Source organism: Mustela putorius, unplaced genomic scaffold (genome assembly GCF_011764305.1).
Source record: "Mustela putorius furo isolate JIRA1106 unplaced genomic scaffold, ASM1176430v1.1 tig00000095_pilon_pilon_pilon, whole genome shotgun sequence".
In the NCBI taxonomy this organism is placed as follows: Eukaryota; Metazoa; Chordata; class Mammalia; order Carnivora; family Mustelidae; genus Mustela; species Mustela putorius.
Window position 1 is genome coordinate 41,143,136 of NW_025421280.1, and position 21,153 is coordinate 41,164,288.

The 21,153-nt window shown below is 64.7% G+C and overlaps 1 protein-coding gene across 1 annotated transcript; it reads right to left on the reverse strand.

Annotated features, from left to right (window-relative positions):
• Positions 1 to 79: 79 nt before the first annotated feature.
• Positions 80 to 20,686, reverse strand: HCN2 (hyperpolarization activated cyclic nucleotide gated potassium and sodium channel 2). Its single transcript, XM_045088239.1, is given in 9 exon segments — positions 80 to 1,495; positions 3,384 to 3,548; positions 3,717 to 3,957; positions 7,558 to 7,704; positions 8,881 to 9,099; positions 9,495 to 9,656; positions 10,111 to 10,534; positions 20,039 to 20,580; positions 20,582 to 20,686. Coding segments are annotated over 9 exon segments (2,709 nt in total). The 3' UTR covers positions 80 to 791.
• Between the last annotated feature and the right edge of the window lie 467 nt (positions 20,687 to 21,153).

Below are 21,153 nucleotides of genomic sequence, written 5' to 3' on the forward strand. Positions count from 1 at the left end.
GATTGAGCGTCTTCCGCCGGCCCCGGTGCGCTGGCACCTGGGACCCGGCTGCGAGCAATCAGAGGCCGGCAGGCTGGGCGCCAATGCTGTCGTTTATTGCGCGGAATGGGGGTGTGGGGGTCGGCGCGGAGTACGGCGGGGGCTGCTGCCTCGGCTGCCAGTACATTCATCCCGACGGCGGCCCGGCCGCACCCCCCGCGCCCCCCCCCCCCCCCCCGCGCCATGGGGACGACCCACTCCTGGGCGCGGGGCGCTGGACGGGGCTGGGTGTGCCGGCTCCGGGGACGTGACCACGGGGCGCGCGTGGACGGGGCCAGGCCAGTTATTGCGTGAGCGCGGGGGGGTGGGGGGCAGCAGGAAGCCGGCGGCCAAGTATTGCACTTAAAAAACACAATCCTCCTCGGATGGGCCACCTGCGGGGGCGGGCAGGCCTCCACAGCCATCTCCTTCCGGCCACCAGGCCGGCCCCGGCCCCGTTTCACAGTTGGGGGAACTGAGGCACCGAGGTGAAGGGGCCCCTCGCTCGCTCGCGCGCAGGCGAGGCCACCGCCGGTGGGGGCTGGGGGCGAGAACGATGTGGTTGGGCGCAGGGCGATGGGGGACGCGGCGGGGGCTCAGAGGGGGCTGCCTTGCCGCCCCGGCCCGCCCGTCTGACTATGACTACCTAGGACTCCTCTATGGCTTCTGGGGCGGGCGGCCGGCGGCCGGGGCAGCGCGCAATGGCATGGCTTTGGTGTGGATGACGGCCCCGCCCCCGGCCCGCCCGGGCCCGCGGGGCGGCGTGGCAAAGGTCACAAGTTGGACGAGAGGCGCGAGCGCGCGGAGTCCAGCGGGTCGAGGCCACCGGCAGCGCCGGGCGAGGCCGAGTCCCTGCGGTCCGGGCTGGGCGCCGCGGCCCGGGCGGCAGGCGCAGGGCCCAAGCGCGGCGTGGAGCTGCTGGCTGGGCGCGCCGAGGCCGCGGGGCCCGGGCCGGGCGCGCCATGGGGCAGCGAGGGCTGCGAGGCGGACAGCGGGCGCGAGGCCCGACTCAGGCGGCGCGCGGGGAGCGCGGGTCCGGCGCGGGGTGCGGCGGGGGAGCCGGGCGCGCCGCCGTAGGGCGAGGTCCGCGGCGCCCGAGGACTGGCGGGCGCGCCGGGAGGACTGGCGGCGGAGGGCGCCGGCCCCGGCGAGGCGGCGGCCGAGGGCGCGGCCGCGGGCCCCGTTGGCGGGCGGCGCATGAGGCGCGGCGAGCCCAGCGCCAGGGGCCCCACGAGCGGCCGTGCCACCTGCGGGCAGAAGCTCATGGCCACAGCTTGCTGCAGCGTGGCGATGGCCGAGGTGACCTGCGGCGGCGGCGGCGGCGGGAAGAGGCCCACGCGTGGGCCCAGCTCGGCCTGCTGCACCATCTCGCGGTCGTACTTGACGATCTCCTGGATGATGGCGTTCTCCTGGTTGTTGAACACGCCGGAGTTGAGGTCGTGCTGCACTTTGTGTAACAGGATCGAGTTCTTCTTGCCTGGGGGCAGGGTAGGGGCGTCAGCGGGGGCCGGCAGGGCGGTGGGGGGGTGTTGCTGGGGGTGCGCTGTGACGCGAGTGCGCGGCAGCCTCATCCACGCACAGCCCGCAGGCAGGAGTGTGCTGTGTACAGAGCATGGTACCCAGCGCCTGCTGCGTACAGTAGAACTTTCTATATACTGCGAGCACACATGGAGCACTTCCTGCATACAGCCAGCGGGTGCTGGGCGTCCGTTCTATACATCCCACTGTGAGTACCAGCTCCTGCTCTGTACCGCCGGTGTGCACAGACCACCTCCTGCACGCCACCATGAACCTGCTGCCATCACACACGCACGCGCACACACACTCACACCTGTTGGAGATCATAAACCTGCACGGAGTACCTTCTGTATACAGTAGCCACTGAGCACCTGCTGGATACAGCAAGGACGTGGAGGGCATGCGGGTGTTGGGCCTTGGTTCCGGAGACTAGCACACAGGGGTCAAGAAACCGCTGCGTCCGCGTAAGCACTCCCTGTATACAGCAAGCATGCTCAGGGCCCCTCCTGCCTATGGCCGATACCAACTGCCTGTGGTGTAGAGCAGACAGAACTGAGCACCTCCTGTATGCAGTAAGCAGGCATGACCTGCCACCATGTGCATACAGCAAGCAGACATTGAGTACCTGCTGTATTCAGCAGGCACTAATCCAGTACCTGTTTGTAGTAGGCATGCAGAACACCCATGGCATAGGCAAAGCGGGTACGAGACCCCTACTGTATACTGCCAGCTTGCCCCGAACACCTTGTATCCAGGAAACATGTACTGTGCTCCCACAGTATACAGCAAGCACGTGAAGTGTGTGTGGTGCACATGAGGCAGGCCTTGCTGGACAGCAAGCCCGCGCCGTCCGTCCCGGGTGCCGAGCGCCTGCCGCAGGCGCCGAGCCGCATGCCAGGAGTGCTCGCCGGACAAGCACGTCGGAGAGCCTTCGGCATGGAGCAAGTAAGTCTAAGCATCTTCCACCTGCACGTGTGTGGAGCACCCCCTGCGTAGAGCGGATGCTGAGCACCCGCTGTGCGTAAGCACGAATGGGACGCTTCCGGGATCTCCTCCAACACCCGTGCACGCCGCCCAACCCTCGTCCTCTGGCTCTTGGTTCCCACGGACAGCAATGGGGCCCGGTCTGCCTGACTCAGACATCTGGTCCTCGGTGGGTCCTGAGGGCTCCACCTTTCAACCATTTCTGACAGTAGCCTCGGCCTCTCCCTACACCCAAGGCCACCACTTGAAGCCAGGCCTCCATCTCCCTCCTGTAACCTACCCGCGCTCGTACAATGCAGATCCTGTCGGCTCCTCCCCTGCCTAGCACCATCCGTGGCTCCCCACTGCTCCCGATTCATAGTCCAAGCTCCTACCTCCACAGCTAGTGGGTCCCGAGTGCCTGGTCCCCGCCTGCTTCCCCAAGCGCCTTCCTCCCGGCTTCTGCGCTCCCTGGACCCCAGGCCCTGGCCTGTGCCACGTCCACTCCCAGAACATGCCTTGTCGCTTCATACCTGACAACACTCCTGGCCTCCACCCAGCATCACAAGGAAGCCCACCAGCCCCCCAGCCCCTCCTCTGTAGCAGAAGCCCGAGCATGGCCCCTACGACAGCCTCCCAGTCCGGCGGCGACACTGGCGGACACACCAGAGGTGCTCCAGGAGCGTCTCCCAAGGGAGGAGAAGTTCTGCACAACTGGAAACACACCACACTCCCTCCTCCTTGGGAGACCAGGGCCACATCTGGCTACGGGCCAAAGCAGGTCAGAAAATCCGGTCTGGGGACTAGAAGGGCCCTGGAGGGTCCGTCGGCGGGCCACGCCCCCTCTTCACAGGCTGGCGGCCCCTGGAGGCCGGCCCACTCACCGATGCGGTCCAGGCGGTCGATGGCGACAGTCTCGAAGGCCCGCCGCATCATGGGGTACTCCTCTAGCACCTCGTTGAAGTTGTCCACGCTCAGGGAGTAGAGGCGGCAGTAGGTGTCGGCGCGCACGCTGGCCGTGCGCCGGCCCCGCGTCAGCAGGCAGATCTCTGCACGGGCCGGGCGGCGGCCTCAGCCCAGCAGGACCTCGGCCTCGAGCAACACCTTCTTGCCCACCCAGCCCTGGGGCCCCCCGCCCGCGGCGCGCGCAGCCCAGCCTCCTCCCCTCTGCCGGGGTGCACCCGCACCAGCACCCCTGCGGGCCCCCGGACGCTCACCCCCGAAATAGGAGCCGTCGGACAGCTTCATCTCCTTGTTGCCCTTGGTGAGCACGCTGAGCACGCCGTGCTGGATGAAGTACATCTTCTTGCCCACGGTGCCCTCCCGGATGATGTAGTCGCCCGGCTGGAAGACCTCGAACTTGAGTTTGGTCAGCATGGCCGTGACGAAGTTGGGGTCGGCATTGGCAAACAGAGGCATGGAGGCCACCAGCTTCCGGCAGTTGAAGTTGACAATCTCCTGGAGGGGGGGGAGCGGGGTGACACAGGGCCCAAGTCCTCGCCCCCCTCTGGCCCTCCTTTGGGGGCTGTCTCCTCCTCAGACCCTCCGTTTCTTCATCTACCAAAGGAGTTCAACACTGTAGCCTGAAGTGGGCACCTTCCTTCCCGCACGGACCCCGGAGGCTTGACCGCAAGACAGGAGCCAAGACCAGATGTGTGCCGAGTCCCCCGCAGTTAGCTTGGTTGGCCACACCCGCGCGTGCGATTAGGCAGGAAAGGCCGTCAGAGACGTAAGAACAGGAAGGAAAACAGGACGCCAACCTTCTTCTTTAACATGCTGACCCGGGAGCCCGAAAGCATCCACGGGAAACCACAACGGTCAGAGGAGCCAACCCAAACAGCAAGCGAGAGCACAAGGAATCAGCGCACCAACCCGGGAACGATCAAGGGCTCCGCGCGGCCGAGGTCAGGGTGGGGTGGGACCTCCCGCAGTCGATCTGAGCATCAGTCACGGGCGGGTCCCACGCTCGCCCATCGCTCGCCCATCGAGTGCGCACACCTCAGTAAGACACGTTTCGATAAAAGGGGGAGCTGAGCCTTCCAAACCGACAGCCCTCTTGTGGCCAACGAGCCACGGAGAAGACGACACAGCAGCCGGAGGACCCTGTTTGCGCCAGCACAGAGCGCTGAGCAAGACGGCAGGGCTTGACCTTAAGAGACTTCCAGATGCGTCTGAGGAGAGCGAGCAGACACCCGAGAGGCACGGCGGACGCGGGCACGCACTCCGTGGTCAGGCAGAGCTCCTCACGGCCGTGTGGACGAGACGTCCATTCTCCCCACTCGTGGACACGAGTGTCCAGATCCCAACAACAAGCCCATCGGGTTTGCTTGGGAATTGCTGAAACTAGCCAAGGTCATTTAGAACAAATGAGCAAAAGTCGCAGGAAAGCCTGCTAGTGAGAAGAGCAGGGCGGTGGGGCGAGCCCTCCCACGCACTGAGACCTGCCGGCCAGCCCCCGCCGCTCCCTGGGGTTTGGCACACAGAGCAGACGGGACGGCGCGTTAGAAGTCCGGAGATCTGGCCCAGCACATGGGGGCATGCCGGAGGCGGCCCCAGCAGTTATGAGGCAAAAACCAGACGTTTCAGCCCCAGAGCAGAAGATGAACATGAATCCCCAGTAATCCCAAAGCAAGATGTGCGGAAAAAACCCAAGCACACAAGTCCTACAAGGAAGTATGGGTGAGCCCCCAGATCAGGCTGTGCACAGCGAGCAGGCATGTGCACCTGCTGTATACAGGTATTGGGGCCTACTATGTACAGCATCTATGTACTGAGTGCCTGCTGTATAGCGAGAGTAGGTACTAAACTCCCACCCTGTACAGAAATCAGGGGCTGAGAATCTGCTGTGTAGACACAATGGATGGCACCTGCTGGGTACAGAAAGAGCAAACACCATCCACGCACTTCGTACGGCAATCACACAGGCCACACCTACTGTATACAGCAAACACCATCCACGCACTTCGTACGGCAATCACACGTCACACCTACTGTATACAGCAAGCACTCGTGGAGCATGAAAATCCCACATGGCTGCCCCAGATGCACCTCCCCCCTGCGCATTTGGGGTGGGTGGTCCTCCCAGTGGGACTGGACCCTGCCCTCACCCCTCAGCCCTGTCCCAAATGCACGAGCAAACCCACAAAAGTGAGTGCCGTGCATGGCCGCCCGCGGAGCTTGGGGACCCTGGGGCCACCAGCCCTGGGGCCTCGCTGCCTGAAGGCAGGAGGAAGGGTCCAGCAAAGGGAGCTCAGAGGGAGCCCGCCTTTGCTGTGCGTTAACAAAGAACACGGAATGTACAGCAGGAGCAAATCAGGCAGAGGGTCAGGATGGAAGCCAGAAGTTTTCTGAACGCATGTCTTTTTGTAAATTCAACCTTGGAATTGCATAAACGCTGAAATAATTACCCGATCCGGCTTGCGAGGGACTGGGGGAAGGGAGCGGGCGTGGTGGCTTGCAGCCATGGGTGCCCTCCTGGGGGCGACGTGCAGTGTGCTTAGACAGTGGTAATGGCCCCACTAGAGCCTAAGGGACCGCGGGCCGGCTGGCCGGCTCAGCCTGTGGAGCGTGGGGCTCTCGATCTCCCAACCCTGAGTTCGAGCCCCACACTAGGTACAGAGGTGGCTGAAAATGCATAGTTTAAAAAAAAAAACACCAAACTGGGGCGCCTGGGTGGCTCAGTGGGTTAAAGCCTCTGCCTTCAGCTCAGGTCATGATCTCAGGGTCCTGGGATCGAGCCCCACATCGGGCTCTCTGCCCAGCAGGGAGCCTGCTTCCCTCTCTCTCTGCCTGCCTCTCTGCCTCCTTGTGATCTGTGTCTGTCAAAAAACAAAATCTTTAAAAAACAAAAACCCCAAACTATGGGAATCTATGTGTCTTACGGTCTGTGGGCTCTCTCTCTCTGAAGGAGCGATCTGGAACAATTAAATGTTCGGTGTGAGGTTAAGCACAGTGGCTGCCTCGTGGGAGGTAACGGCCCCCACCCTCAGAAGAAATGGCAGCCCTCCCCGAGCAGCAGCAGCGCCCAGGACCCGTCCCCCCTCCCCCGCCCCATACCCCCTCCAAGTCCTCGCCCTGGTCCGCAGGACACGCGTCATCTTTCCCTCCTCAGGGCCTTGGCCCCGGCTGCCTGCCTGCCTGCCACCTGGGGCACCTGCGGGCTCGCCGGGCCTCGCTCAGACGTCACCTTCCCCATCCCGCATCCTTCCCGGAGCTCCTCCTGCCCCTGGCGGTCACTGCTGTGCCCCCCCCCCACCTCCCTGACGGCACAGGGTGGAGCTCAGAGCAGGCGCCCAGCTACCACCTGGTCAGGGTTGTGGGCTTAATCCTGCCCCCCAAAAACACATGTTCAAGTCCTGACCCCTGGTGCCTGTGGACAGGACCTCGGCTGCAAACAAGGTCTTGCAGGCGTCGTCGGCTAACACGAGGCTGCACTGGAGTAGCGTCACCCTGAGCCTAGCAACAGGTGTTCTCATAAGAGCGGGGACACAGGCACACGGGGGAGGAGGCCACATGACGGCACAGCGATGGGATGGGGGGTGGCCACGCACAGAGGGACACCAGGAGCTGCGAGATGCAGGAAGGACCCTGTCCTGGAGCCTCTGGAGGGCATGGGGCCCCATGACACCCGGGCCTGGGATTTCCAGGCTCCAGAACGTGACAGAGGCCAGGCCCATCGTCGGAAGCCCCCGGCTGGCGGGAACCGAGCTGCTCTGGGCCCCCTGCCCCACGTCACACCGGCCATGAGGGGCAGGGCTTGGACAGTCCAGACCAAGGACCATACTGGGTCCGCCTACTCCCGTCAGCCTCTCCGCCTCTCCCCCGGGTCGCCCCCCCCGCCCCGCCCCCGTCTAACGAGGGAGCCCAGACTGACTAAGATGAAACAGAGGCTGTGGGGGAACCCAAGGGGCATCACGGGGCTGCAGCACAGGAGGGCTTCCGGCCGCTGAGAGTGCGTAGATGCAGCCCGTCGGCACTGTATGGGCTAACCCATCTCTGGGACGGGGAGCCCGGCAGTCCCTATTTCCAGCCGAGGGTCCCCAGCGAGGGTGGCCTCACCTCCCGCAGTGGCCCGTTGAGCTCCCCCAGGATGCTGTCCTCGTCGAACATTTTGCCCTGGTAACGGTGCTCGTAGTAGTCGTGGATCTTCTGGCGGAAGTCGGCGGGCAGCTTGTGGAAGGACATGTACTGCTCCACCTGCTTGTACTGCACAGCGGGGGGGGGGTGGTCAGTGGCTCCACCTCCGGGCCCCCCCACCCCGCTTCAGCCCACATGGGGCTGTTGGCTTTGACAACAATGACAGCAAACACGGGGGCCCTGTTACATCAGAATTTCAGATAAGACAGAAGTAGTTACAGGCGTCCTGTGCAAGGTGTGGATGAGCTTACACTGAGAAGAGTCACCCCTGTGTTCTGAATTTTATCTGGCAGCCCAACCCCCAGGAAGGGAAGCACAGCTTGACTCAAGGCCCTTGCAGTAAGTAGGCTGGACTGGATCCCCCAGGTCCCCTGAGATCCTGGGCGGAATCCCCTAGGCTCACCTCTCCAGAATTCCCTCACCATGCCCCGGACCTTCCCGGCCCTGCTAGTCACAGCCACAGACCTCTCAGGGTCCTCAGCCCCTACAGCTCCCCACCACCCATCTAGGTTCTGCAGGGGAAGCCGGGGAGTCGGGGCGGCGGGGGCTCGCCAGAAACTAGCGGCTCAGCCCCTCCTGATCAGGGCGGGGGTGCCAGGCCCTGCTGTCCCCAGGACGGTGCTCCCAGGGGTGCCCCATCCCGTTTCCGCCCCGGCTGCTCCCGGACACAGCTGCCCTGAGCTCAGCGGAACTCGTGATGCCGGCGGGTGGCAGCGCCAGCTCATGTCTGGGTGTGAGGCCCGTGGCTTCCGGACAGCCGGGGTTCCTGGCACCAGGCCCAGCTGACCCGGCTGACCCTGCTGGCACTGCTTGGGGCAGTGGCCGTGGGGGGCACTCACAGCTGCCCAGCCAGGAGCGGCCACTAGGTAGCAGTGCAGGACAGATGGACTGGTGTCCAGGAGGGCCAGCACCTGGGGCCATCACCCCCTCAGCCCTTCCCTGACCCCCAGCCCTAGGACTTGCCCTGTGGAGGCTGCCCCAGCCCCTGAGCGCGTCCTCCAGCGACCCTCCCCTGCCCCAGCACCTCCCAAGCTGTCCCAGAGACCCTGGGGTGAGCCCCGCCCCCTGGACAGCTGCCCTCTGGGCTCCAGACTTCCCTCACCATGCCCCAGACCTTCCCGGCCCTGCTAGTCACGGCCACAGACCTCTCAGGGTCCTGAGCCCCTACAGCCCCCCCCCCATCTAGGCTCTGCAGGGGAAGCCGGGGAGTCGGGGCGGCGGGGGCCCAGCACCCGCCCCTCAGACCTTCTCCTGGTACTGGCGCCGGGAGGAGTCCAGGGACTGGATGAGCGCCGTGGCGTGGCCGATGAACATGGCGTAGCACGTGGCGCCCACGATCATGCTCAGCATCGTCAGCCAGATGTCCGTCATGCTCTCCGGGGCCTGCCGCCCGTACCCGATGCACAGCATGTGGCTCATGGCCTTGAAGAGCGCGAAGGAGTAGAGCTCGCTCCACGAGTGGTTCTGCAAGGCCGTGGGGGGCCGGTGGGAGGGGGCTCACGGCCCTGGGGGAGGGGGCGGGGACTCACGGCCCTGGGGGGGGCGGGGGCGGGGGCTCACGGCCCTGGGGGAGGGGGCTAGGGTGCTCACGCCCCGGGGAGTCCCTTGACCCCAGACGCGACCGCCCAGACCCTCTGGACGCCTGGGCCTGAGTCTGGCCCCCCACCCTAGCCCCTGTTAACAGGCAGCGTCTCAGCCGGGAGCCCACGGGCGCTTGGGCCTCCCTCTGTGCTTCCGACGTCTCGCCGCCCGGGCACCGCTCGCCCACGGCGGGCTCGGGCCGGGCGGGAGCTGGCGCTGGCACGACGGCGCGGAAGTCGCCCGCGGAGCCCCCGCGCCCGCCGGCCGCCGCGGCTCACCACCATGCCGTTGATGGAGACCCAGCAGTTGCGCGGGAAGTCCTGCAGCATGGGCACCAGGAACTGCAGGCAGCCGTCCCAGTGGCACAGCAGCAGCATCATGCTGATCAGGTTGCAGATGCGCATGACGGCGCTCGCCAGGTCGTAGGTCATGTGGAAGATCTGCGGGGGGGCGGGCGTCAGGGTCCCCCCGACCGTCCAGCCGCCGCCCCTTCGCCGGGTCCGGGGTGGCGCGGGGGGGGGGGCGGTGTGGCGGCGCAGGCCCGGCGGCCGCGACAGGTGAGCCGGCGCCCCCGCCGCCCTCGGGGTTAGCCGCGGTCGCAGCCCAGAGGGCGTGGGCCTCCCAGGAGGAGGCCTGGGGTGGGGGATGGGGAGGGGCGATTCCGTCTGGCTTGGGTCCGAGGACAAGGGCGGCAGGGGTCAGGTGACTCTCCGTGCTGAGCGGGTCGGACTTCGGGGAGGGGGTGCCGAGGGGGCCGTGGATCCTGCTTTTCCAGGGCGCAGGGAAGGGGGAGCGCGACCGCCGCACGGTCCCGGCCCCGGCCCGCGACCCCCGGCTCCGCGCCTGTCCGCCCCCGCGCCCGCCCCGCGCCCGCCCCGCGCCCGCCGCGCGCACCTCCTCCCACTGGTGGATGTAGCGGATGAGGCGCGAGAGCCGGAGCAGCCGCAGGAGGCTGAGGATCTTGGTGAAGCGCACGATGCGCAGGGCGCGCGCCGTCTTGTAGACCTCGGAGTCGATGCCCTTCTCCACGATGAGGAAGATGTAGTCCACGGGGATGGAGGACACGAAGTCCACCACAAACCACGTGCGCAGGTACTTCTTCTTGATCTTCTCGGGGTCCAGGATGATCTCCGTGTTGTCCTCGATCACGATGCCCGTGCGGAAGTTCAGCACCAGGTCCATGAGGAAGAACGTGTCCGAGACCACGTTGAACACGATCCACGGGGCTGTGGTCTCGTCCTTGAAGAAGGTGATGCCCACAGGTATGATGATGAGGTTTCCCACCATGAACAGCAACATGGTGAAGTCCCAATAGAACCTGGGGGGAGGCGCGGGCGGTCACGCCTCCAGGCCTTGGCCGACACCCAGCCCTTCGGGGGTGCAGATGGCCCCACCGCACACCTGCGCCTGCCTTCCGGGACCAGGCCAGACCTCACCTCCTGCAGCAAAGCCCAGACTCTGGCCTCGAGTCACAGTTAGTGTGTACCCCCGCTCGGGGTACTCGGCTGTCTGGCTCTCTGGCCCCCAGACGGCACCCCACTGCCCGCTGGGCTCCCCTGGCTGGCACCCTTCCGGCTGACCCAGCTCCCACGTTCCCTCCTGGAAGAAGCAGGAGACCCGGCGAGGCCAGGAGGTGGCCCCCAAGCTGCTTATGTTTCCCACGACCGAAAAGGTCCAAGCGTTCAACACAGCGTTAGCGGCCAAAAAACTCACTCTGGGTGGGAAGGAGACGGGAGACAAGCAAGGGGGGGGGGGGTGGGGAAGGGGAGGGGAGAGCAGGCACAGTGGGGGCAGCAGGGGCTGGGGGGGCAGGAGGGGGCGGGGCAGGCAGGATCCCGAGTCCAACACCTTCTGGACCAGCTGGGCTCCGGCCTAAAGACAAAGAAGGGGACCCTTGGGGGCCGGGAGGCAGCAAGGAAGAGGCGGGGCGCCCCCACGCCCAGGGCGGCTGTAGGGCTGCCTGGGAGGCAGGAGGAGCTGAGGGGCAAGACACTCCATGGGACAGAGTCACCTGAAAACGGATTGGGGTTGGTCTCACTCCCAACTACCCCCAGGACAGATACACATCCCTGGGGTCAACTCAAAACTCCACCTGGGAGTGCTCTCAGAGAGAGGCCTGTCCACGCAAGGAGCATCTGTCGCCGCCGGGCAGGAGCCCTGCGTGAATCCCGGGGCCCACTGACAGGTGCCCAGCACTGTAGGCATCGAGAAAACACCCATCAGAACTACTCCAAGGAAAAACCGCTCTGTTGGTTCCTCAAAACTGTAAACAGAGGGGCGCTTGGGGGGCCCTGGTGGTGAAGCATCTGCCTTCAACTTGGGTCAGGATCCCGGGGTCCTGGGAATCAAGCACCACAGAGCGGGGAGCCTGCTTCTCCCTCTGTCCCTCCTGCTGCTCAAATAAATAAATAAAATCTTTTAAAAAATGTAAACAGAATTACTGTCTGACCCAGCAGTTCCGAACCCCGGGTGTGAACCCCAAGAACTCAGAGACACCCGCACAGCATGTTCCCGGGGTAGGATTCACAACAGCAGACGGAAGCTTGTGTGGGTCGTACCCACACACGGTCCCTATGAGCGGGAGCGCCCCTGGCCTCGAGTAGGAGTGAGGCCCCCATGCCTGGCGCCAGGGATGGACCCTGAGCCCAGACGCTCCGGGAGGGACCCAGACACAGGAGGCCCCGCGGGGTGTGAGTCCACGCGTGTGACACGCCCAGACCAGGCTCCTCCATGGACCAGAAGGGGGCTCGCGGGGGCTGGGGAGAGGGAGGGGGCTGGGGGCAGAGGTTGAATGGGGAGAGGTTCTGTTGGGAGGATGAGAGTTCGGACACGGATGGTGGCGATGGCCGCGCACCACTGTGGTTGTACTTACTGTCATTCAATTGTACATTTTTAAGTGATTAAACGCCAGCCTCTCTGTGTTTTATATATATACACCCCCCCACACACATACATACGTATCGACACTATAAAAAACACAAGGAAAACAGAGCACAGGATGGGGGTCTCAGTGATGAGCAGATGCCCCAGATCTGGGGTTGGAGCCCACACTCCCTGCCTAGATTCAGGTAAAGGAGGGTCTCGAATTTTGAACAGTCTTTTATTTTATTTTGCTTACTTAACAGTGTGAGGAGCGACCCCCAGCCCAGATCACGCACGTCAACCTGGCTAGCTCCCTCCAGGTCTCCACCAGCCCACCCCAGCCCGCCGTGTGCAGGGCTCTCCCAGGGGTCCAGCACCCCACCCCTGATCATGGCTGGGGGTCCCGCATGCATTTAGAGAAGGCTCAGTCACACATGGGCAGGACTGGGCCCCTAAGACCCTCAGAAGCCGCCCCTCCCTGGATGACCGAAGAGCGGACTGCGGTTCCCAGGGCTGGGGGACTCGCCCAGACTGGCAGAGGCCGTGAGCTCCGGCCCTGGCTTGGCCGCAGGGAGTGGCCGGCCCCTCTCTGGACAGCACTGTGAGGTGCCAGCAGCCAGGCCTGCAGGCGGACCCAGGCGCTCCACCTCGGGCAAGTGATCCCAAGGAAACTGTCCAAGAGGAAGAGAAAAAAATTAAAAACCAATTTGTACCAAGATGTTCACAGTAGCTCAGTCTTCGAGAGCCAAAGGCTGGAAGGCACCCAGCGTCTGGCACCTTGGCGGCAGCAGCCAGACCTGGGTTGACACCCGCGTTTCCGGCCTGCTGGCAGGTGTCGCTTGGGCAAGTCCTGCAGCCCCGAGGCCCTCACTCTCCTCTCCCTCAGGGAGGAGCAGGCAGCCTCTGAGCGTCCTGCGGGGCCACACCCGGCGCGGGGAGCCTTCTCTGAGCAGCCGGGATGGGGGACAGTGGGAGCGCGGGAGAGCCTGGGAAGCAATGAGGAACTCCAGCGAGGGATGGCCAGGATCTGGGATTAGGGGCCCCCCAGCTCCCCATTCTCACGGCACACACCCCGCCCCCGTGCTCCCCTGGTGCTTAGAGCTTCTAACCCCACCCCCACCTCTGTGAACGGAGTCCTGTCCTGCCTCCTCCCCCGACTTGGGGCACAGACCCCGGGACAAAGCAAGCAGGAAAGAGTAACTGAGAAGACCAGAGGGCCTAGAACCTCTGCGGGGGAGCCTAGAAACCACGAGAGCGCCTAGAAACCATGGGGTGGGGGGACTAGAAACCACCAAAGGACCTCAAAAGCAGGGGGTAGACTAGAAACTATCAGGGAAAGCCTAGAGACTGGGGGTGGGTGCTAGAAACTACCGGGGGGGGGGGGCTCAAAACCAGAGGGGAGACTAGAAACTACCAGAGAGAACCTAGAAACCAAGGTGGGGGGACGGATGACCAGAAACCAGTGGGGAGAGGCTGGAAACAAGCTGAAAGCCCGGAGTGCGGGGTCCCCTGCTCGGACCTTCTCTCCTTCCTCCTCCTCCTCCTCCTTGTTTTTTAAGGTTCTGTGTTTTATTTTTATTTTTTATGTTATTTTTTGAAGATTTTATTTATTTGTCAGAGACCGAGCAAGCACAAGCAGGGGGAGCAGCAGAGCAGGGAACCCGATGCGGGGCTTGATCTCAGGACCCCGGGATCACCGCCTGAGCTTCCCGGGCGCCCCGCTCTCCTTTATTCTTGGGGTGGGGGTTGGGCCAGGCACCTCGCTTCTGCCCCGACAGACGAGAGAGGTGACCCGGCCAGGGCGCGGGGCAGAGCGGAGACCCACGCCTTCCGGTTCCAGGACCTGAGCTCTGGCCTCAGCCTGCCTGTTTGGGGCTGGGTCCCAGCTACTGCCCGTGGTCCCTGGGGAATGACTGCGGGCCCTGCCACTCGGAGCTGCCGGTCTTCCCGGGCTGCGTGGGGTCCCCTGGGTGTATGAGGAGTCGGGAGTCGAGGTCCGGCAGCTGCCGAGGAGCTCGGGGCAGCTCTGGGCAGAATGGCCCAGTCCCCAGCTATCATTAGGGTGACCGTCCACTCCAACCGGACGCCCCACATGGGCCCAGAGCCCCGACCCTTGTCCTCTTGAGCCCCGGGTCCCTCTGGAAGGGAGCAGGAGGGCGAAGAGGGGCCCCGTGCATACCTACCGAGGGGAACCTGAGGGTAGGGGCGACCAATCCAGGCGGGGGACAGAGGAGCCCCTGCCCCCGACCCCTCCCCTGACCTTGCTCCTGGTCTGCGTGGCCTGCGATGAATCTCTCTCTTCTGAGCCTCAGGGCCTCATCAGCCCAGACCCTTCCCTCACTGGGCCACCCCAGCATGACTGGGGGACATGGACCACAGGGGTCCCCCGGGGCAGCCAGTAGGCGCTGGTGCAAGGTCAGCTTTCAGCATCCACGGCCTTCAATGACTATAATTCAAACCCGTATCTCAGAATCTTTCCTGACAAATCACAGGGAGACCCCAGTGGGGTCCCCGCTTCTGCGGGAACACCCAGATCTCTACCGTTGTGTCTCCAGTGCAACCCCGGGAGGGCAGCAGCCTCAGAAGGGTGGGCTGGGGCGACGCAGGGTCCCCCTGAGTCCCCAGGGAGTGCAGGGCTCCACGGCAAGGACCCCAGCCGGGGCCCTGCGGCTGGGAGAGGGCCCCAGAGCCCTGTCCTGGGTGCACCGCACACCCCCAGGGGCACGGGTCCTGGCGCTGACACCACCCTAGACCCCGTTCCCGCTGGAGCCACTGCCCTTCCTTTCTCTGGGCTCGGATGAGAGCTGAGCGAGAGAAGCCAGGTGCCCAGACTCCTCCTCCAGCAGGACCAGGGGGGCAGGGCCAGATAGGAGCCAGCGAGCATAGGCAAATCCCCCCCCACGCACCCCCCTCCACGGGATCCGGCAAATCTGAGGAGATCAGAGCCCAGAGGTGGGTGATTAAGGGGAGCTGGGGATGGAGGATTAGGGGCCTGAGCCGTCCCGTGCGGAGTGTCAAGGATTAGGAAAGGAAGCTGCCTAGGTTCCGCCCAGATGCCCAGATTCCAGGGTGAGCCTGAGAGGGGCAGGCTGTGGGGGCAGGGGTAGGCCAGGTGTGAGGACTCTTGGTGGCCACACAGACCCAGCTCTCCCCTGGCTGGAATGGGGCAGACAGGCCTCCCACAGAAACAGGTAAGTGAGTGGGAGCCTCCAGAGGGTCACAGGTTAGCAGGGGGGTGGGGGGTGCTTCTCAGGGGGTGTGGAGCTTGGGCAGATGATGGAGAAGCAGCTGTTTGCAGGCAGAGGAAGCAGCAGTGCAAAGGTCCTGTGGCCTCAGTGGGATGTCCCCTCTCAAGGCCAGCCAGGTGGCCTGGTGCTGCAGAGGAGAGAGAAGATGGCCGGGGGTGGGGGTGGGGACCCGAGCTCTGTGGGGCCTTGGGAGGCTTTAAGTGAGAAGGAAAGACAGACAACTGTGTACCCTGGGAAGCCCGTGCTGGCATTGGGAAGGTCAGGAAGGGGGCAGAAGCGAGAGTCCAAGAGGGAGATGGGGTGGCCTATGCTGGGTGGATTTGGGGCAGGCTCCTTGAGCGGGGGAACGAGGCAGGGTGTGGCACGCACCCCACCCCGAGCAGACCCCTGGTCCTGCCCAGGCCCCATGATGCTGAGGTCAGGGGCTTGGAGATGGGAAGTTTTTTTTTTTTTTTTTTAAATATTTTATTTATTTATTTGACAGAGAGAGATCACAAGTAGGCAGAGAGGCAGGCAGAGGGAGAGGGGGAAGCAGGCTCCCCGCTGAGCAGAGAGCCCGATGTGGGGCTCGATCCCAGGACCCTGGGATCACGACCTGTGCCGAAAGCAGAGGCTTTAACCCACTGAGCCACCCAGGCGCCCCGAGATGGGAAGTTTTAAAAGCAGGGACCAGAGGGGCGCCTGGGTGGCTCAGTGGGTAAAGCCTCTGCCTTCGGCTCGGGTCATGATCCCAGGGTCCTGGGATGGAGCCCCACATCGGGCTCTCTGCTCAGCGGGGAGCCTGCTTCTCCCTCTCTCTCTGCCTGCCTCTCTGCCTGCTTGTGATCTCTGTCTGTCAAATAAATAAAAATAAAATCTTAATTAAAAAAAAAAAACAGGGACCAGAAATTCTAAATTCTGGCAGGAAACCCCTGGAGAAAAGAGGGGGACCTCAACCCCAGCTGGCCTCTTCCCTCTCCTTCTAATGGACTGTGGAGCTTCCTTCCCTGGGGAAGTGGACTTGTCCCCTGTCCCTACCTGACCCCACAGGACCCACGCTGGGTCCACAGCCTGGAAAAGCCTCGTCCCACCCCAGATAATGCAGGATTTATTCTCATGAGCTAATGCAGTATTTGCAGAAAGCACAGCTTCCTGATCTCCCGGGATCCGCCGGGCCATCTGGGGATCGTCCCATTGGTTTCTTCAACCCAGCCCCTCCAACATCCCATTCCCCCTGGGGACCCCCAGGGGAGGTCCTGAAGGGCAGGAAAGGGACCAACTCATCTCTTTTGCCCTCACCCCAGGCCTCCCAGAGACAGACAATCGGGAACATTGAACTGAAGACCAACAGCGGCAGGAGAGACTCAAGTCAGACCTCGGGCACTTGCAGACTTAGGGATGGGTTGAAAGCCACTCGCCCAAACTCTGGCGCGATGAGGGCTCTTGGCCCCTGGATCAGTGCTGGTCCAGGGGAAGGGAACAGGAATTAACTGCATTTCTTTTCTTGCTGTCTTGGAGGGGAGGGTCAGAAGACCCTGCCGAGGCCTTGGGTACTCAGTGAGGTTCTGGCCGTGGCTGTAGGCCTCCCCACTGGCCCCAGGGCTGGTCCCCTCCTCATCCCCTGGTCCTGACATCCTTCCCAACTCGGGAACGGACTGCGGGGTGCCCCGAAGGAACATCAAGGCCTCCACAGCTGATGGTTCCCTCTGTCCCTTGAACTTGGTCCTCCAGAGCTCACCCCCCTGTCCTGGGGAAGCAATTAGAGCATCTCTGTGGCCTTCTCTGTGCCGGCACCAGAGCCGCCCACAGGCCGGGTTTTGTGGGTGAAGAGACAACCTCAGAAGGGGCCGGGCCGGTCCAAAGCCCCCGGAGTGCGAGTCACCGTCCCACTGGCCTTGCTCAGGCCCCATACATGTCTCTCAGCGAGCCCACAAACACTCCAGACCCCAGGAAGAGACGAGGCCCTGGAGTGGAGACACTGACCCAAGCTCTCCACCTCAGGGAGGTGAGACACGGGGGCTTCGCACAGGGAAGCTGGGGCCGGCGGGGGTGCCTCCCTCCCTTTCCAATCCTGTACAGTGCGTGGGCACAGGCACCAGAGGCCGTGGCATCTGCACGTTCGGGTCAGATTTAAAAGGGGGCAGGGTGGAGAAGTAGGCCTGGAAAGGCCCCTCGCCACTGCTCCATGAGTAGTTTCCAAAAATTCATACACACAGAAACAGAGCGAAGACCTACAGCCCACCTTCCGCTGCCCCGGTAGCTCCAACAGTCCCCAGAATGCCTTGTTCCTCCCACTGCTTCCTGGCCCGGATGGGACGTGGCCAGAGCCCGGGCCGCCTGGCAGTTGAGAGTGCAGACACCGGGGCCAGACTGCCTCCCTGCAAACCCCTGGTTTGCCCCTGACTGGCTGTGAGGCACTGGGCAACTGGCTTTTCCTCTCCCTGCTCCCTTCCCTGAAGAGCGGCAGCACCCACCTCACAGCAGACATGAGGACTGAATCAGTATTAGGAAGTTGCTCCCAGGGGCACCTGGGTGGCTCAGTGGGTTAAAGCCTCTGCCTTCGGCTGAGGTCATGATCCCAGGGTCCTGGGATGGAGCCCTGCACCGGGCTCTCTGCTCAGCGGAGCCTGCTTCCCCCTCTCTCTCTGCCTGACTCTCTGCCTACTTGTGATCTCTGTCAAATAAATAAATAAAATCTTAAAAAAAAAAAAAAAAAGGAAGGTGCTCCCACAGCACCTGGGCCAGGAGGACCTTGGGGAGCTTGGGGTCCTGAATCAGAAGGGCCTAGAAGGGGCACACGGGGCACTGTGGAGGCCCCACCCCATCCCAGCTTGGAAATAACTTAAGCTTTCCGTTTGACAGTGTCTCCCCAGTCCCAACGAAGCCACACTCCCCACCCCTGCTTGCTCAACCCTGTTGTACAGTTTATGTGCTCAGCTCAGACTTTGTGGCCTGCCCAGATTCTCACAGGTGACTATGCTCGAGATGGCCCAGGGACCAGGAGGCCCAGCTCCCTGGCACATCCTCACCTCAGACTGCAAAGTGCCCCACGGCCACCCACTGCTGTTGGGGGGGTGGGGAGTTCCTGCAGGCAGACAAGCTGGAGAAGACCCAGGGCAATGGCTATGTTTTGCAGCCACTTCCCCTGCCCACTGCGTCCCTGATGTCGCTTCCCAGCCGGCTGGCCAGGTCACAGAAACATGAGTGGAGACACTGACCCAAGCTCTCCCAGCCCTAGGACCACCTACAAGGGAAATGCAGGTCAGGACCAGCCAGATGCACCCCATCTGGAACACACATCCCCAGGTCCCCTCACCCCTGGCCTCTCTCTAAAAACTCAAGCCACCAGTCAAGACTCCCCCCAACCCCCAAGGGTAAGGAGTTGGAATCCCAGACTGGCCCTGACTCCTGTGCCCCTGGGGCCTCCACTTCCCAAGCCACTGAGCATGGGAGCTGAGGAAGGCCCAGGACAAGGGAGAATCCCACAATCCCCCTTCTGAGCTCTGGACATCCCGGAGCAAGTGCACCAGGCAGGGGGGTGGGGGTGGCAGTACTCAGGCTGGGGTGGGGGGCAGGGGGCAGGCAGGGCTTGAGAAGAGCCAGAGGCCCGGGGCCAGGACAGCCTTCCCGGGCGCTGTCCGTGGTGCTGAAACCGCGGTGGCCCGGAGCGCCGGGCCGGCGGGGCCTGTGGAAACGGCCCGAACGGCAACTCACCCCTCCTTCACGGATACACAGCTTCACAGGCACATACACTGTGCACACAGCTCAGCTCCTACCGACTGCCCAGCGATGTACACCCATCCCATGCACACGCACCCCATCTCTCCCCAGCGCATCTACCATGCAGACACACCCCTAGGGACCAGACTGCCCCCTAGATCACTGGGCCTATGGCCCAAGGGCCCACGCCCCCTGCAGTCACATGCTTGTGATCACACACACACACACACACACACACACACAGCCTGCAGTGATACGGTTCACACTTGCAGGCCACAGGAAGCGTGCCCAGGAACAAGAACCACAAACATATGCGGCTGTGACCTCACACTGGGCCTTGCTCTGAGCCTTTCCACGCATCAACCGCCTTAATCCATATCCACGTCTACACACCCACTGACACATGGACACGCCACCCAGTGGCTCCAGCTGCTGCGGCCAGAGAGGGCAGCTTGGGGACCCCAGCACACTCAGCGCCCTGTCCTCAAAGTACCCAGGCCCGGGGACCCTGAATGCGCCTCCCTGAGGTGTGGACTGCAGGTGGAGACAGTGGGAGAGGGCCATGTTCCCTGAACCCCTTCTCTGCCAGCCTCTCCCGGACGCGTCCTTCCCGGGCGCCCTTCCTTCCTCCTTCCTTCCGCTCTGCCGCCTCCCCGGCGCCCACGTTCCCCTCTATTCGTCCTCTCCGCCCCTCCGCGCTCAGACCCTGGTCCTGCGGCCCGTGACGCGCGCCCATCCCGCAGGGAGGGAGATGCCAGGGTGCGTGGGAGGGGGCGCGCCGGGGTCACCGCGGGAGCCTGCGCGCGCTTCCCAGTCCCCCTCCAAGGGCGGAGCCTCGCGCGCCCGGGCCATTACCGGGCGGGTTCCGGACGCGCCCGAGGTCACCGTGGGGCCCCGAGGTCACCCACGGGGCGCGCAGCCCCGCCCTCCCCGAGGTGCGCCAAGGACGGCCCCCGCGCGCGTCCGCTCGCGGTGCCCCCTCCGCGCCGGCCGGCCCCTCCCGGTGGCTGTACCTGAAGTCGCTGTACGGGTGGATGATCCAGGCCCCCGCCGACTTGACGCGCTCCTGCTCGCGCTCCACGGCCTTCTGGCTGCCGAACATCCGCAGCGAGAACTTGTTGACGCCCGGCTGCAGGAGCGCGCCGAACTGGCGCTGCATGAAGCTGGCCTGGCTGCCGCGCGGCTCCCCCGCGGGGCCCGCCTCCTCGCTGCCCGCTTCGTCCGCCGGCCCCGGCCCCGCGCCCGGGCCCGGCGCGGGCTCCGCGGCGGCTCCGCGGCACGAGAACGACACCTTGGCCCCCCGCGCCGGGCCCTCAGGCCCCGCGGGGCTGCACTGCGGCTCGCCGCGCCCGCACTCGCCGTTCGGGCTGCCCTTGGCGGTGCTCGCCGCGCCCGGGGTGCCCGGGCGGCCGCACGAGCTGTCGCGGCTGCGGAGCCGGGCCCGCGGGCCGCCGTCGTCCGTCGCCTCCGGGGGCGCCGCCTCGGTCCGGGGCGGCTGCTGGGGGGGCACGGGCCCGGGGCCCGGGGGGGGCGCGGGCGGCGGCGGCGGCGGCGGCGGGCTGCTGCTGGGGGGGCGCGGGCGGCGGCGGCGGCGGCGGCCCCGGCGCGGGGGTCGCGCCCGGGCTCTCCCCGGGCCGCCCGCCGCCCCCGCGCGCGTCCATGGCGAGGCGGCGCCGGGCAGTGCGGAGCGGAGCCGCCGCCGCCGCCGCCGACCCGAGCCCGAGGGAGGGGGGGGAGGCGGGGCACGGGCTGGGGCGGAGCCTCGGGGGCGGGGCCTGGACCGCGGGGGAGGGGCGGGGCTGGGGCCCCGCCTCTGCTGGAGCCCCCTCCTGGCGCGCCGCCCCTCTACCCCGCGCCGGGGAAACAGAGGTCCCGCAGTCGGAGCCGGTCCAAGGTCACGCGGCCTGAGGCCTTGGAGATCCGCTCCGACCTCGTCCCACAAAGGGAAACTGAGGCCGGCGAAGCGGAAGGACACGTCCAAGGTCACTGAGCCCAGCCAACGGGCCAGAGGCTCTGCGCTCCACCGGAGCCAGGGACCCTCCCCGCGTCCAGGGCTCACCGATCCAGAGGGCGCAGCCAGGCGCGCAGAAATGCGACCGCCGGCTGCCAGCCTCTTTCCTTTCTACAG